Source organism: Corvus cornix, chromosome 7 (genome assembly GCF_000738735.6).
Source record: "Corvus cornix cornix isolate S_Up_H32 chromosome 7, ASM73873v5, whole genome shotgun sequence".
Classification (NCBI taxonomy): domain Eukaryota; kingdom Metazoa; phylum Chordata; class Aves; order Passeriformes; family Corvidae; genus Corvus; species Corvus cornix.
This window is the reverse complement of record NC_046337.1, coordinates 33586883-33600604: the sequence shown is the minus strand read 5'-3', so window position 1 is coordinate 33600604 and position 13722 is coordinate 33586883. Positions and strand designations below refer to the sequence as shown.

General features: G+C 43.4%; 1 protein-coding gene across 1 annotated transcript; it reads right to left on the bottom strand.

Moving 5' to 3' along the window:
• Positions 1-240: 240 nt before the first annotated feature.
• On the bottom strand, positions 241-1107 carry LOC120410316 (transcription initiation factor TFIID subunit 4-like). The gene has a single exon (XM_039555539.1). It carries the CDS (start codon positions 1105-1107, stop codon positions 241-243), a length of 867 nt encoding a protein of 288 aa, XP_039411473.1.
• Between the last annotated feature and the right edge of the window lie 12615 nt (positions 1108-13722).

Genomic DNA, 13722 nt, shown 5'->3' with positions numbered 1-13722 from the left:
CCAGAACCTCATCTGCCTCACTGCCTGACGAGGAATCATCAGGCAAAGGCAACTTTGGGGTGCTGGGAGGGAACAGAAATGTACGGGGAGGTGAGGCACTTTGGCTAAGTTTGCCAGAGCCAGAACAGACAGGACAGACTGCAGCTGGCTGCGCGGCAGTTTTTACAGCAGTTTCTTTACGGGAGGCCGTCTCGGCCAGATCCGACCGAGTCGATACTGAAGCTGCAGCCGACTCTGGGGCTACGGCTGCGCCCGGCACCGTGGCCGTCTCCCGCACAGCAGCTGCATTCGGCGCGGTCGCCGCTTCCGCTGCTGTTTCGCGCTCCCCGGGCACGCTCGGCGCCGCCGTCTCTGGCCGGCGCTCCGCGGACGCGCCCGGCGCTGCTGCCAGTCCGTTCTCTGCGGACGCTGCCGGCGCCGCTGCCTCTGCCTGCCGCTCCGCAGCCGCCGCCGCTTCCGGGTTTTCCCGCGGCAGCGCTGTTCCCGGTTTCGCTGCCGGCCGCGCCGTTTCTCGGCTCGGAGCCGCGGCTCCCGCAGCTGGCGGGGGGGCGCGGGCGGCGCGGACGGCACGGCCGGCGCTGGCGCCACTTGCGGCGCGGGCTCGGGCATTCGCCGCTCTACCAGGCTGAGCAAGTCCTCCATCCTTCGGGATAGGTTTCGTAGCTCTGCCAGAAAGGGCAAATGCTGCATAAAAAGGTCCATGGTTCGGTTCTGCGACTGCGCAGAACAGTCCAGCGCCAGGGAGGGCAGCGGACCATAGCCAGGCAGTCCCGGGGCGGGCATGCCCGGCGATACGCCCGCTAAGTTAGATCCAGGTGCATACGGAACTGAACTAGGACGCTCTCTGGGCATCCAAGCTGCTAAGCCGCTGATTTGCGGCCCTGGATAAGCCGTGGCCGCTGTCCAGCTGAACGGCAAGGCAGGCTGTGCGCCCTGCCTCTGCCCTGACCCCCCCGCCTCTGCCGGCGCGGGGTCCCTGGGGGCTGCGGAGTCCTGCGACTGTGCAGGGTGAGCCGGCGCAGGCTCTGCCTGTGGAGCCGGGGGGGTTATTCCAAATCCACCATCACTTGCCCCAGAAGCCCAGTCAGCGGGGCTCCCCTCGGACATTCCTCCGTCACTCATCACCAAGATAGGCGATCCAGCCCTGCTATCACAGTCAAGGGCTGTCAGCAGAATAAATAACGACCACCAGGTTTTGTATAATTCTAACGCTGCCGGCTCCCCAGTCGGGAGTTCGTGTCGGACAGTGCATCCGAGTTCTTGCCATAAGGAAAAGTCCAAGGCACTATCTCTGTCCATGGAAATCCCTTTTAAAGTAGCCCAGTCTAATAATTCCCGAACTGAGTTTTCAGGAATGGAGGTGTGCAATATGCTAAACACACCTTTCCAGACCAGTACGACAGCGTCGTTCTGTGAGCCGCTGTTCGCCATTTCTCAGTTCTGTCGGACCTCCCGGTCCCGGGGGGAAAAAGGAACAGCGTACCTCTACAGGAATTCGGCTTGGCTCGCAGCGTGCAGGACACGTCAGAGAGTGCAGATCACGTCGGGCAGCACCAAATATTACCGCAGGCCTGGTTCCTACGGTATATCACCGTGTCACCGTGTCCCGCAGCTATAGGGAGGAGGAGGAGGAGAAGATCCAGCAGGCAGGAATTGTGCAGCAAGATTGATCTATTTAATTATTTTACAAACTCTTTTATAGACTTTTTTCTTCATAGTCTAATTGGACAAAGGACCAGCCACCCCTTGGGGGTGATTGGCCAAAATCCTAAAACATCCATTATCAAAATATTTTCTACTGTACCATAAACAAGACTTTCCAAGGTTGCAGGTGGCTTGGTTGTTTACATTCCCTGCTACCTCTTCTGTGAGAGAGAAAAGTCTCTCATGGACTTAGAAAAATAACAAGAAGATCCTCACTAACAGCATTTTTGTACCTACAGAGGAGTAAAAAGTTGTACTGGTGTGACTATTGCTTATAGAGTAAAATTCTCATTTTGTTGCAATATGAGCCACAAAACGGATGTGCTCAGTGTATCCATTTTAACTTTCTCTTGGATCATTAGTAAAAACAGAGAATATGGTACATATAAATAGCCGGTTCGGTATGTGTTGTGTCAGGGAACACCAAGGGTTAACAGGAGCTGTATAGATGTTTTTCACAACTGAGATGCAACTCAGGCTGTGTAGTGTTTGTCCAGTTTATCTGGAGGAAAACAAATTCCACCTACTGCAAACTTGGAATTCATGTGGAGTGGTGGTTGATGCAATCCCATAGCCACTCTTTCCAAAGCTTATTTTCCTACTTTGTGCATGTGAACACAAATCCAGATGCTTGCTCTGCAGAAACATGGGTGCAGAAAACCAATTTTAATTAAACTTTATTGAAGTTTTAAATAGATGAGTATTATAAGGCATTCTCATTAAAGCTCGACAGCAGATGATTTCATTATTTTCCTTGGGTTAGGAGTAGCTAGTTTATAACAAGGCCAGGAAAAACAATCAGCTTTAAAATTGAGGTTATCTAGTCTTTTATTCGCTGTTCCACCTACTGTTTGATGAAGATTAATCAATTCACCCCGTGTTCTGCAAATACGGAGGCTATGAAAGCCTCTTAATCTAAGTCTAAAATACTCTCGCTGTTCCTGCAGTGGAATCTGCCATGACTTGTCACCAAGTAGATGCACTGGGCTGATTCTTTATCACTCTAACATCTGAAGCTTTTAGCGTGATTGGCCTGTATGGGAATTGGGAGGGTATTAGGCATGTGTAGGGATAGCAGTTTGTGAAAGAGATTAAAGCACTGGCGCTGGGCATCTTTTCCTCATAATTTTTCACTCTAATAATCTATGGCAAAACCCAGTGTTATGGTTTTGAAACTTGAAATATTTTAGCATAAATTCACCTTGAAGATGGTGGAACTGATGCCTTACTGATTTTTCAAATCCTGTACTGCCTAGTGTGTAACTCCGAAGTTTCTTGTAGCCTGTTAACTTCTGCTCTCTCATGCTAGGTAGACATAACAAAGCCTCTCCAGGCCTGCTCTCCAAGGACACCTAGATTGTCCCAGGCCCCAAAATGTGTAAACTAAGGCCTTTGAAGAGGAGGGGCAAACTTTGGGTAGTTACATCATTAACTGGGGTTGTAACTGGAGAATTGATCCTGATATGCAAATGGACCACACTTAAAAAAGTGAAAGAACTGGTGACTCTGTGTCCCTCTTGGGAGTTGCCTCTTGACTCCCTGGGTGTACCTTGAAGGCCGTTCAAATAAATACCTACCTTTATTCCCTTATTCTTGTGTAGTCTCGGTTTTTAGGTGGCCACCCCAGGCCTCAGAACCTTCCTCAGTTTTAAGCTTTGGGTTGTCAGTTTCTTCTTCACAGTGTAACTTAATCTCTAAATTCTTAAGAACCATAAAGCCCAAATCCAACAGTTACAATTTACTTTTTTCTCCAGGCATATTAGATAAATAAGAACCTGGGAGTTGCTTGGTTTTTGGGCAGCCGGAAGGCCTTGCAGTCTTTTTATTTTGTTACAGATAGCTAGGTCAGGTATATACCTATTTCATCTATGGCTCTTCTCTGTGACATGCTGTAATGTGTTTCGTACTTGCTGTCCTATGAAAATGCTCTTCAGCACTGGATCTGTAGGTTGCTGCTGAACACTGAGCTAAAAGAGAGTGGGTAAAACCTCTGTGCTGAGATCCTTGTTTACCAAAGAGCACTCAGAGGGACTGTAATAAATGAATCAGTTTCGGGGTGTTGATCGTTACTGTTTGGATGTAAATGAATCGGTTTCAGGGTGTTGGTTGTTACTGTTTGGATAAGATATAAAAGAGGGGAGTTGAAAGTTGAATAAATGGGCATGTTAACTGAAGAGAGATTGCGAGACTGTACGGGTGTAATACTAGAATGTACCACTGGATGGCGGTATAACAAGGGCCCAATAGGTTTAATAGCAGGAACTTTCCAGCACATTGCCTCATAGGGTACAAGGGATGAGGACGACGCCCTAGACTGTGATTGGAGAACGAGCCAACCAATGAAGTGGACTTATTTGGAAATAATTGGTGAGGAATGCACGGAGGTATAGAGCAACCAGCGAACAGGAAAGGGACCAATCAGCACGAGGATTAAGAAACGCACCAATCCAGTGGTACCAAAGACTTTAAAAGCCACCAGGTGCTCTGCACCTGGTCCTCCCGTGGAACCTGGTGTCAAGGGAGCACCCAGTGGTTCTCACTGTCTTCTTTTTGTGTGTGTTGATTTATTCTGGCTTGTCACGCGGAGCCTGGGCTTATCCTGGGTTCCTGCTCTCAGCTGTTAATAAATAAATGAGTTGGCTTTTCTTTTCAAAAGTCTCAGCCTCGTTTATAACAGGGAGTATGGCACTGCCCACATCTGTAGTACCACTGGAAAACGAACCAGTCTGTATCCTCAGGCCTCTGTCAAACAGGATAGGAGAGCCCTGAAGCAGCATGGTGACCTGGCAAGAGGAGTTTTCCCAATAGCAATGATGAAGTCTTAAAAAAAAAAAAAAAAGGTTAAAAGATAAGCTTTGAAAATCTTTTTGCCTGCACAAAAAGTACTAGGAGGTGGACATGATAGTGCAGACTAAATAGCATTTTGCTGTTCAGCTTCATTGTGGTTAGAAATAGACTTCTCTGAAGGGAAGACTTGCCACCAGGATCTTGTGTTTGCCAGCCTTTTGAGGGAAAGATGTGAGCTAGACAAGGACCTCAGGAGAGGGCTGGTGATGGTGAAGCAGGATTCCCCTCTCCCTTGGTATTTATGGGAGGTTTCAGATCTGCCACTCTCAACTGAAGAGCTCACATTTCACTCTTTCCAAAGAGACCGTAATCAGTAGTAGCCCATTGAGCTAATTGTTTGCTTGTTTGGAAACAGCAAAATTAAGAGAAATGAGCAGAGGCAGCCTGCCTTCTTAACAGAGTCCCAGAAATTAGAGTAATTTTCTGTGTGTTGAACAAGCCTGCAGCCAAAGTCTCTTTTGTCTGAAAGTGGCATATTAGTCTCTGAGTTCCTTAGAAAAGAGGAAAATTACTGGCCAGTGGGGCCATTTATTTTTCTTTTTGTGTAAGGAAAAAGAAACACAGTCTGCTGCCTGGATCAAAAGGAGTAGCTCACTCTACTGCCCCTCCCCTTCCTGATCCAGAGAACAAATCCCCATGGTGATATTTTAAGGTGCTGCTCTGAATTTTGTTGCCCTTCCAGTTAAAATACAATATAAATTTTTGTAACTGCAAAGGAATTGGGTGTGTAGAACTCAATGAAATAATGGATTCATGGTTGAAAAATCTCTCTTAGCTGTTTCTCTATTGCACTCAGGCACTCAGCTGCGTATCAAAGAGCAGAATTCATACATAGGTTATTCTCGTACTAATTTTCCTCCCTGCAAGTACGAGTAGATATGATTAATGTTGGATAATAGAGCAATAGCTATGAAGGTATTAAACTCTAAATTTTCAGTTATCAAAATGCATGAGAGGTACAGAAGGGATGAGGTGGAGGGGAAGGATGTAAAGAGGTGAATTAACCAGTCTTGAACAATGTAGTGGTAAAGCTGGACTAATCCTCGAGATCCAGTGGCAGGATTTTAGGGCTGATGCTCACACAGTGAGAAGCTGTAGCAGTTTGAGGTGTTGCTACCCTTTGGCAGAGTGTGGGAGGAAAGCGAATTCTGAGATGAATAAATACATGATTCTGTCTCCTTGTCCAGGGTACTTCTGCTCTGTTTTGAGATGTATTTGTTGGGGATGACCTTGCAGAACTATTCCCTCAGGCTGGAGTTTGGGTCCCTCTTCTCTATGACAGTAACAGTCGTAAATTGGTTATGGAGTTCCTAAGGTTCTTGCTCTTAGAGGTGAAAGGGACAAACTTCTAGATATTGTAGGCTGGAAAAAGTTACAGAGCACTGCAGCGTCTTAGAGGAGTTAATTTTCTGATTTGGTACAAGAGGATCAAAATAACTGTGAAAGACAATTTTATCCATGTTAAAAAGAATAATATAATGTTATAGTGTCGATATAACATACTCTAAAGTATAATAGGAAAGCAGAGGAGGTGAATCTTGAGAATTTAATCTGTGCCACTCAAGGCAGCTCAATCTGCCAAGAGTGTGGTAGTGCACATGTGCCCTGGTGATGAAACAGGGTCCAAACCTGTGTTCCTCACAGGGACATAGCACTTGGTACATCTCCTTTTGAAACCACTTTGAGATCTCTGTCACTATTTCAATGGCCTTTGCATGCCTTTGAGTATAATTTTTTTCTTTGGAAGAATTCAGTTGATGAACAATATTTTTTCTGCTGCTGAGAATACCAGTTTTGTGTTTCAAACCGTATCTGTTTAATATACGTATCATACATATTTGTGTATATTATGTATATATTGAAGTCCAATAGAGAAATACAGCTAAATGTAGCCCTATCTTAAGTAGATGAAGAATGAGGTCTGTATTTAAATGGGTCTGCTTTGCATGTACTGTGGCCTCTGGGAACTGGCTTCCCTCCCACCCTGTGCTGATCACACTCCAAACACCTTACTGACTGCTCTGAGATTTTATATGCATATATATGAACATAAGAAGTCTAGAAAGTCTGGAAATCCATGTAGAAATTGCTTCCAAACTCTTGGCAAGCAGCCAGAGCAAATGTGAGAGAAAATGAGGATCTTTTTTTTCCAGTGAACTGGGCAGTGTTTGGTACCTGGGTCTCTCCTGGGCACTTAGGGATGCATTTACATGCAGTGGAGCTGTAATTCTGTGTATGTCCCCATTATCCTTAACTCAAAATTTGTCTTCCAGCAGCAGTGCTGCATGCTGAGAGTCAAGGGGGCTTTTTACACCTCTGTCCATGATGATGTGTCTTCTAAAGAAATATAATGCTTACAATACTTAATAGTTTTGTTTTAGAGCATGATGTCATGTTCAGGGCAGGAATAGTGAGCGCAGTTCTCCAGCCTCCCAGCTGAGTACTTAATAAGTCCAAACCAATGCTTTGTCAGCTCAGAGCAGCCAAAACCACTTTGTATTTTATTCTTTCTGGCTATGATTTCAATGTGTATCATGTTACTGTTTGATCTGTACCTGTGTATTCTGATATACACATAAGGGATGGCAGGATAGAAGGTGCTTGAGATGGTAATCACTCGTATTTCTATCCAGTTTATTTCGTAACGGTCCTGCACTAAGTGACTGCTGACTCATTGCTGCACAATTTTGATTGGATGTTTAAATCCCTTCTGAGTGCCCTCAGCCTTGTAAACCCTGGAAGCTGTTTTGTGTTTGCAACAGCAGTAGGGGCTCAGCCTCTGGAGACTTCTCCATGTGTGCTGCTAGTGTCAAGACTAAATTATAGAGAAGCCAATTAGGATCCATGCCCAACAAATTCTCCACTGAGATAAAGCAGTCGGCAGAGAGGTCTTGTTTCTGCTTACAGAGGTGTTTCTTAATAAGCTCCAGCAGGTCTAGGAACAATTTGATCACTGGAGAGTTTCTCAAGAAGGCACTTGAAAGATTGTGGAGACTTGAATTTTCAGGATGATTTTCATGCTTGCCTTGCTTGCATGAGGCAGGGTGAGCTAGGATTTCAGTTTCCTCTTCTTGTTTTAACTCTCTTTCTCTGCCTGTGAACTTGGTGCAAATGAAGGAGGAGGGGAGGAGAGGGCAAAGACACTCAGCAGAGATCAGTCAACTACAATAAAAACACAGAAATGCCCTGAAGCTAGTTTTACTGCTGAGACTGGAGGGAGGAGAGGATGTTAAAGTGTCAGTAGGGCATCAGAGCTATTGCAGAGTCCAGTTGTCCCTGGGTTTTGAATTCCCAAACAGATTTTTGCAATAGTGTGGTATTTCATGTTCAACTTCAGCCATTTTAATCTCTAACAAGGAGGAGGAATCCAGGGCAACAGTGTCAACAGAACTGCAGGTGAATGCAGGGCTGTAGGAGATTATTTTCAGTGACATCTGCTACAATAGCCTGGAATTGCCAGGCAGGATGTTCTCCCTGGTCAGAACCCTTCTCACCAAGAGCAAATGAAATGCAGTTTTCAGGTCTGCTGTCACTGAAAAATGGTGTGAGATGCCCCTTAACACTGTTGAATCATTTGTTTGGCCAGCACTGTGCAGAGCTTATGAGTTTTATACCCGTGGCTTTGATCAAAGAGTGACTTCCAGAAGGGGAATACCAGGATGCTAGAGCAGAACTGACTTTATCTGAGTTCCTGATGGACAAGACAGACAAATAAAAGGACAAAATGTTGCATGAAAATCCAGGCATGCCAACCATTGCTGCTTCATCTGTAGCACCAATTGCTGTGATGTCTAAATTATTTTACAGGGAAATTCAGTCTTTATGGTGTGGTCTTTGGGAGTTCATAAGCGGATTTTTCTGCTCCTCATCCTCAGTAATTATGTTAACTCTTAACCTGCTCCTCAAAGGTCCAAATTTAAATGTAAAACCTGTGAATATAGGAATGATTTTCTTCATGTCTTTGCAGACTTGCTGACAAAGCATTCAGAGATAGAAAAGACACAAAATGAACAAGCAGGTAACAGGCAAGTTTTTATGGAATTCAAAGTGCAATTGTTCCTTCTGTCAGCTGAAAATTTGTATGTGAAAGGAACTGCTAACCCAAACGGAAGAGCCAGACAAATTCAAATCTAAAAGTACTCTATTCCTCTTGCCCTTCTTCTGCTGGCCTTGTAAAAATAAGATTTTTCGCATTTTGGATAGATTGGTATAGTGTGTCATTGTGTCAGGACTTGGGAGTTTCAAGCCATGTATGGTTTTGTGGTTAAAACCAGCATCAAAATATGGGCTAGAAAGCAGATGAATTTTTTTCTGCTAAAACAAAAAAACCTTCATGACAGTAGTAGTTTTACTCCTGGAGACAGGATGTATATCCATATGCCCCACTTCGGATTCACATTGAGGATCCTGTGGAGATTCATGTTACCTGCAGGGTTTGAGGATTGCTTTTTATTTATTTTTTTCTTTTTTTAGGATTTTTTTTGTGCTAAAAAATTGTACTAAAAATGTGTATAAATTCTCCTAAACCTGCTGTTGCACTTGTAAAATTATTTTCCTAAACGGCTGGATTTGAAGAATTTCAGATTTTAAAACCCTTTTTGACACGGTGTTTCCACCTGAGCTTAGGGATGGAACAAGCAGCCTGTACTTGTGGACAGTGTTGGCTTTTCCAGAACTTGCTTAATAAAGTGCCCAGAAGATGGTGCCATGGTGTTGGTTTTGGCTACAGGAATGCTGAGATCTTGAGGTTTCCTTTGGGTTTAAATTAAATCGAGTAATCTTATATGCTCTGATCAGAAGCTAACATTTTAAGAAGTGGAATTTTAAAAATAATTGTAGAGATAATGTGTATTTTTGCTGAAGAAATCAGCTGGATTTGATACACGTGGCTGAAGTACCTCCACTGTCCTTACAAACGCTTCTGAAAACAGAACCAGCTTTTTAGGGAAGCTGTGACTTTGCTTAACCCCTGTTACAGAGAGGTGCAGTTGTTGTCACTCATGGCTCTCACAGCATCTGGCACAGTCAGGTTCAGCGCCTTTGCCTCGTGTGAGAAACAGGAGTTGCTTAATGCTGTGTCTAGAGGATGCAAGTCAGTTCTTAGTAAGTATGTCTGCTGTTTAAAACCGGATACTTTCTGCCCCATACAGTCATCTCCTGATGTTAATAATCAGTGCCAAACAAGACATCTTCGTATTTCTACTTAATAATGATTAATTACGATTAATTAGAAGCTGCTTTTTTGGAAAGATAGGTAAATAGTCTGTCTACTCGTTCTTGGTGCTGCCTGTCTCATACAAAATCAAAGGGTTCATTTGGTGCTGGAAATTTCAGCCTGAAATGCTGCAGGCTGAGAAACCACTTCTGGATACGAGAACAATTGATTGTATCCCCTTTACAACTCTTAGGCAAAACCCCCAAAAATCAAACAAAGAATCCCTACAAATGTGTGTGTGTGTGTATATGTATGTGTTGGGGTCACAATTAGCAGAAATCAAAACAAAACCTTAACAAAAAACCTTACTAATAGAGCAGTGAGAAGGTGATACAAATTAGTTTTCCTTCCCTGATCCTTTTAAAATGTGCCTGCCAATTTGTCAAAGCTTCTGGGAGGCTGTGATGTTAAAAAATGCATGCTGAGGAACGGAGAGAAGTTGTACAGCCCTGCAGAGACTTGAATCCTTAGCAGCAGATGCTGCTTCTATGTTCTCTTTTACTCCGTTTCTGGGTAAGCTACACAAATTTAGCATTAGAGCCAGAAGCAGTGAGTAAGGAGAAAATCATGTCATCTTTGGAGACAGAAGAGCACACACAAATTCCTTCCGCAGTTATACAGGCTTGCTTCAATAATTTGTTCATAGTGTTTAAAAAACCATTAAATTACTTGCCAACCTCCTGTTAATAATGGAAAAGTCCTCATAGAACCTGAAGACCTGAACAATGGAGACACCCCAAAAGTGCAATAGGTTTTATTGTAATCATGAAACTGCAGTCTATAAATATTTAAAATATCTTAAAATTGTGTTTCTAACTCACCCTTTTGAAGGCTCCTGAATGCAGTGTTAATATGAGCAAAATGCTTCTGGGAAACCCAGGGAAATGCAGTAAAATTCAATTTAATACCGACTTACCCTCATTCCTGTGCCTGCTGCTGCTGAATTTTGGTGGTAAATCAGCCATGGGCCACTTAGTGTTCATTTCAGCAAATATGAGCACTGGAATCCAAGTTCATATACGGAGTTCAAACACTAACTTCTTTTAGGCTGTTGTGGCGTGGAAGCATGGAAGAAGCAAGTGAGCATAGTTCTTGGAGGAGGAAATTGAGCAGTTGGTGTTTTAGCAGGCACTGATGCAACTCCTGGTTGAGTGATAAGTCACACAGTGTGATGTGTCTTACCTGGAAAGTCTCATTGTGGCACAGACTACAGAATGTGTGATGTCCCTGGGTTTTGAACTGTTCTTCAGCCTTTAATTCCGCGACCACTGTTGAGTGAGAGAGCTTCTTGCTTGCAATACAAGGGGTTAATTGGTAACATAACATTAACTGGCCTTTCACTGAGAGGCAGTGTCAGATTTGCTGACTGATGTGTTTTCTGAAAGTGCTTGCTTGCTAAACTGGCTCTGATTAATAAAATATATGAAGGCAAACAAAAAGTAGCCCTCCCTAGCTGAGTTTGTTTTTTGTACTTATGACTAATTTACATGTGCAAGACCTTTAAGAGCTGTTTTTTCAGGTTATTATGCTTGCATTTTAGGCCTTCAGGCACAGAACTGCTCTAAACTGGAAACTCTGTAGTTGCTTTGGCACAAGGCTTTGTTTAAACTAATCATCTTTGGTGAGAGACAGAGTGCTACAAGAGTACAGTTGAAAGACTTTTAGAATGGATATGTTGAGGTTCTGGTGGATTTTTAGGATAAGCTTTTCCACAGTTGTGGCCAAGAGGCATTAGTCCATAATGCTGAAATTTTCACAAAACTAAGAAAATACCTAAAACCCCCATCTTTCTCTTGCCCTGCATAAGTTAGTAAGGAATAAAAAGGTGATGGCTCACTTGGCATTCAGTGCACACAAGGGTGTGTACCTAAATGGGCTGCCTGGTGTCTGAATGAGCCTGCCCTCATTCCTTGCTTGTTTCTTGGGAAACAAGTCCTGTCTTTCCTTGCCATTTTGCCCCTTGGCTGGCAGTCCCCATATTTCTCCTCTGGGCCAGCACTGTGCCTGTATACTCTGAGATGCTGTTGCTGCAGATGTTCTGGATTCTGCGTTTGCAAATGATTATTCAGGGAATTGCTTTATTTCATGCTCTTACTTGGAATTTGAGCACCCTGTGTTTGGGGCAGTCAGCACAGACCGATCAGTTTGCATACCCCTGCTTTTCAACTCATTCAGCGAGATTGCAGCAGGCATTCCTGCTTTTTAGGCCCACTGGATGTTTATGGACTCCTCTACTGCACGGGCTCTTTTCCCACACTTTGAGCAAGGCAAAAGGCACTTGCTGTTTTACCTACAGTGCAGCAAACATGGATCAGTGACTGCAGAGATTGATTAAAGTTAGTCAGGAAGAGTAAAATCAAGTCAGAGGCGTGCAGACTTGTGCTACTTATTTGATACTCTCCTGATACTCAGAAATAAAGTCTTTTAATCTCACATATTAAAGCCTCAGGCATTACTAAATTAAACAGATTATTTACCTATTTGGTTTTCCTGTTTAGGAACAGCACAGCTGACGTATCTGTTGAGAAAAGGAGAGAGAGACGTGTATACAGCCCACTATTTCCTGATAAAATGCATGCACTGGTTGTATACACAGCATCTTATGTTTGTAGTTACAAGCCTGTCATTGTGACTCAAGCTCAACTTCCTACCACATCCCAATTATGGTTAGGAAAGCATATTCACTATAAAAAAGAAGTAACTTAAGAGATAATGGAATACCAGTGTTTTAAATATATTTTAAATCTGTTGAGCAAAGCTGAAGCAGTGAATAAAAGTCATTGCTGTGGATTATTCTTTATCTTTTTGCTTTTAGTGGTCTGATTTGAATTTTGAATGCTTTGGCTAAGCAGCAGTGCTCCCAAGACTCAGTAGGACCCCCTTCTCTTTCTTTTATTTAAATAAATCTGAACTAACTTTTTCAGGGTAAATATTCTAAGATTTCCCTTTCTGAAAATCTGTATCTTTTTATATACTTGATTCATTCCAGCTGAAATATCTACTGTATTCTAAAAGTCCTCCTCCCTTTTTCTTCTTTCCCAGGCAACAGGAAACTGGCATTCCCCATAAATTTTAGAGCAGTAAGTTATTAATGATCTCTGTAGGTTTTTCACAGGTGGTTGTTGCTGCCTTGGCTCAGTGCCTTTTCCTTGCTGTCATTTGCATGGCATCACCACAGGTGATAATGCGGCTCCTTGACTCTACCAGCACTGGAACAGGGATGGGATGAGTAAAGTCATCTCACAGGCTGGGGCTTGCTTGAGGCTGTCCTCTCGTGAACGTCCTGATGCCACTACAGAACCTGGCAGAAACAAAGCAGAGAAGATTTATTGAGGAGGCTTTTACAGTTAGGGCTACACAGATTATAGCAATCATCATAATGAATTTAGTATAATATGGAATAAAGAGAAAAGGGCAAGTACTTAATCAAAACAGCATTGAGTCCCAAAGGAAAGATAAAATCAGTGAGATAGGAGTTGCAACTTGATTTTTAAAGATTTATCACCCAAATTATTCACTTTATTTCAGACAGATTAAACCTTAAAACCCAGCTATCATCATGCAAATATCAACAGGATTAAGCACAGAATCTTTGGAGACAAGTATTTAAGTCAAGTAATTTAGCCAACCAGTTAAAATTTTTTCTTCTCGATCATGCCTTTCACCTCCCTTGTGTGCAATGCAGATCACTTGTGTTCCGTTTGGGCTGAATGGATAATTTCCAGTATTTCAGGATGTGAAACAAGGTGAGAATGCCTGCAGAGTTCTGCAGTGGGCTGAGGGAACTGGACATCTGTATTTTGAAAAAATACCTGCAGTGGTCCTGTATGTGAAAATAACCCCCCTCTATCTGTGTCTCCTGTTAACTGACGTGTTGGTCTCACCTGTTCCCAGCATTTGTTGGTGTGGAAGACAGTCTACCACATCTTTCCGAGTTCAGGCCTCTGGCTGTTTCA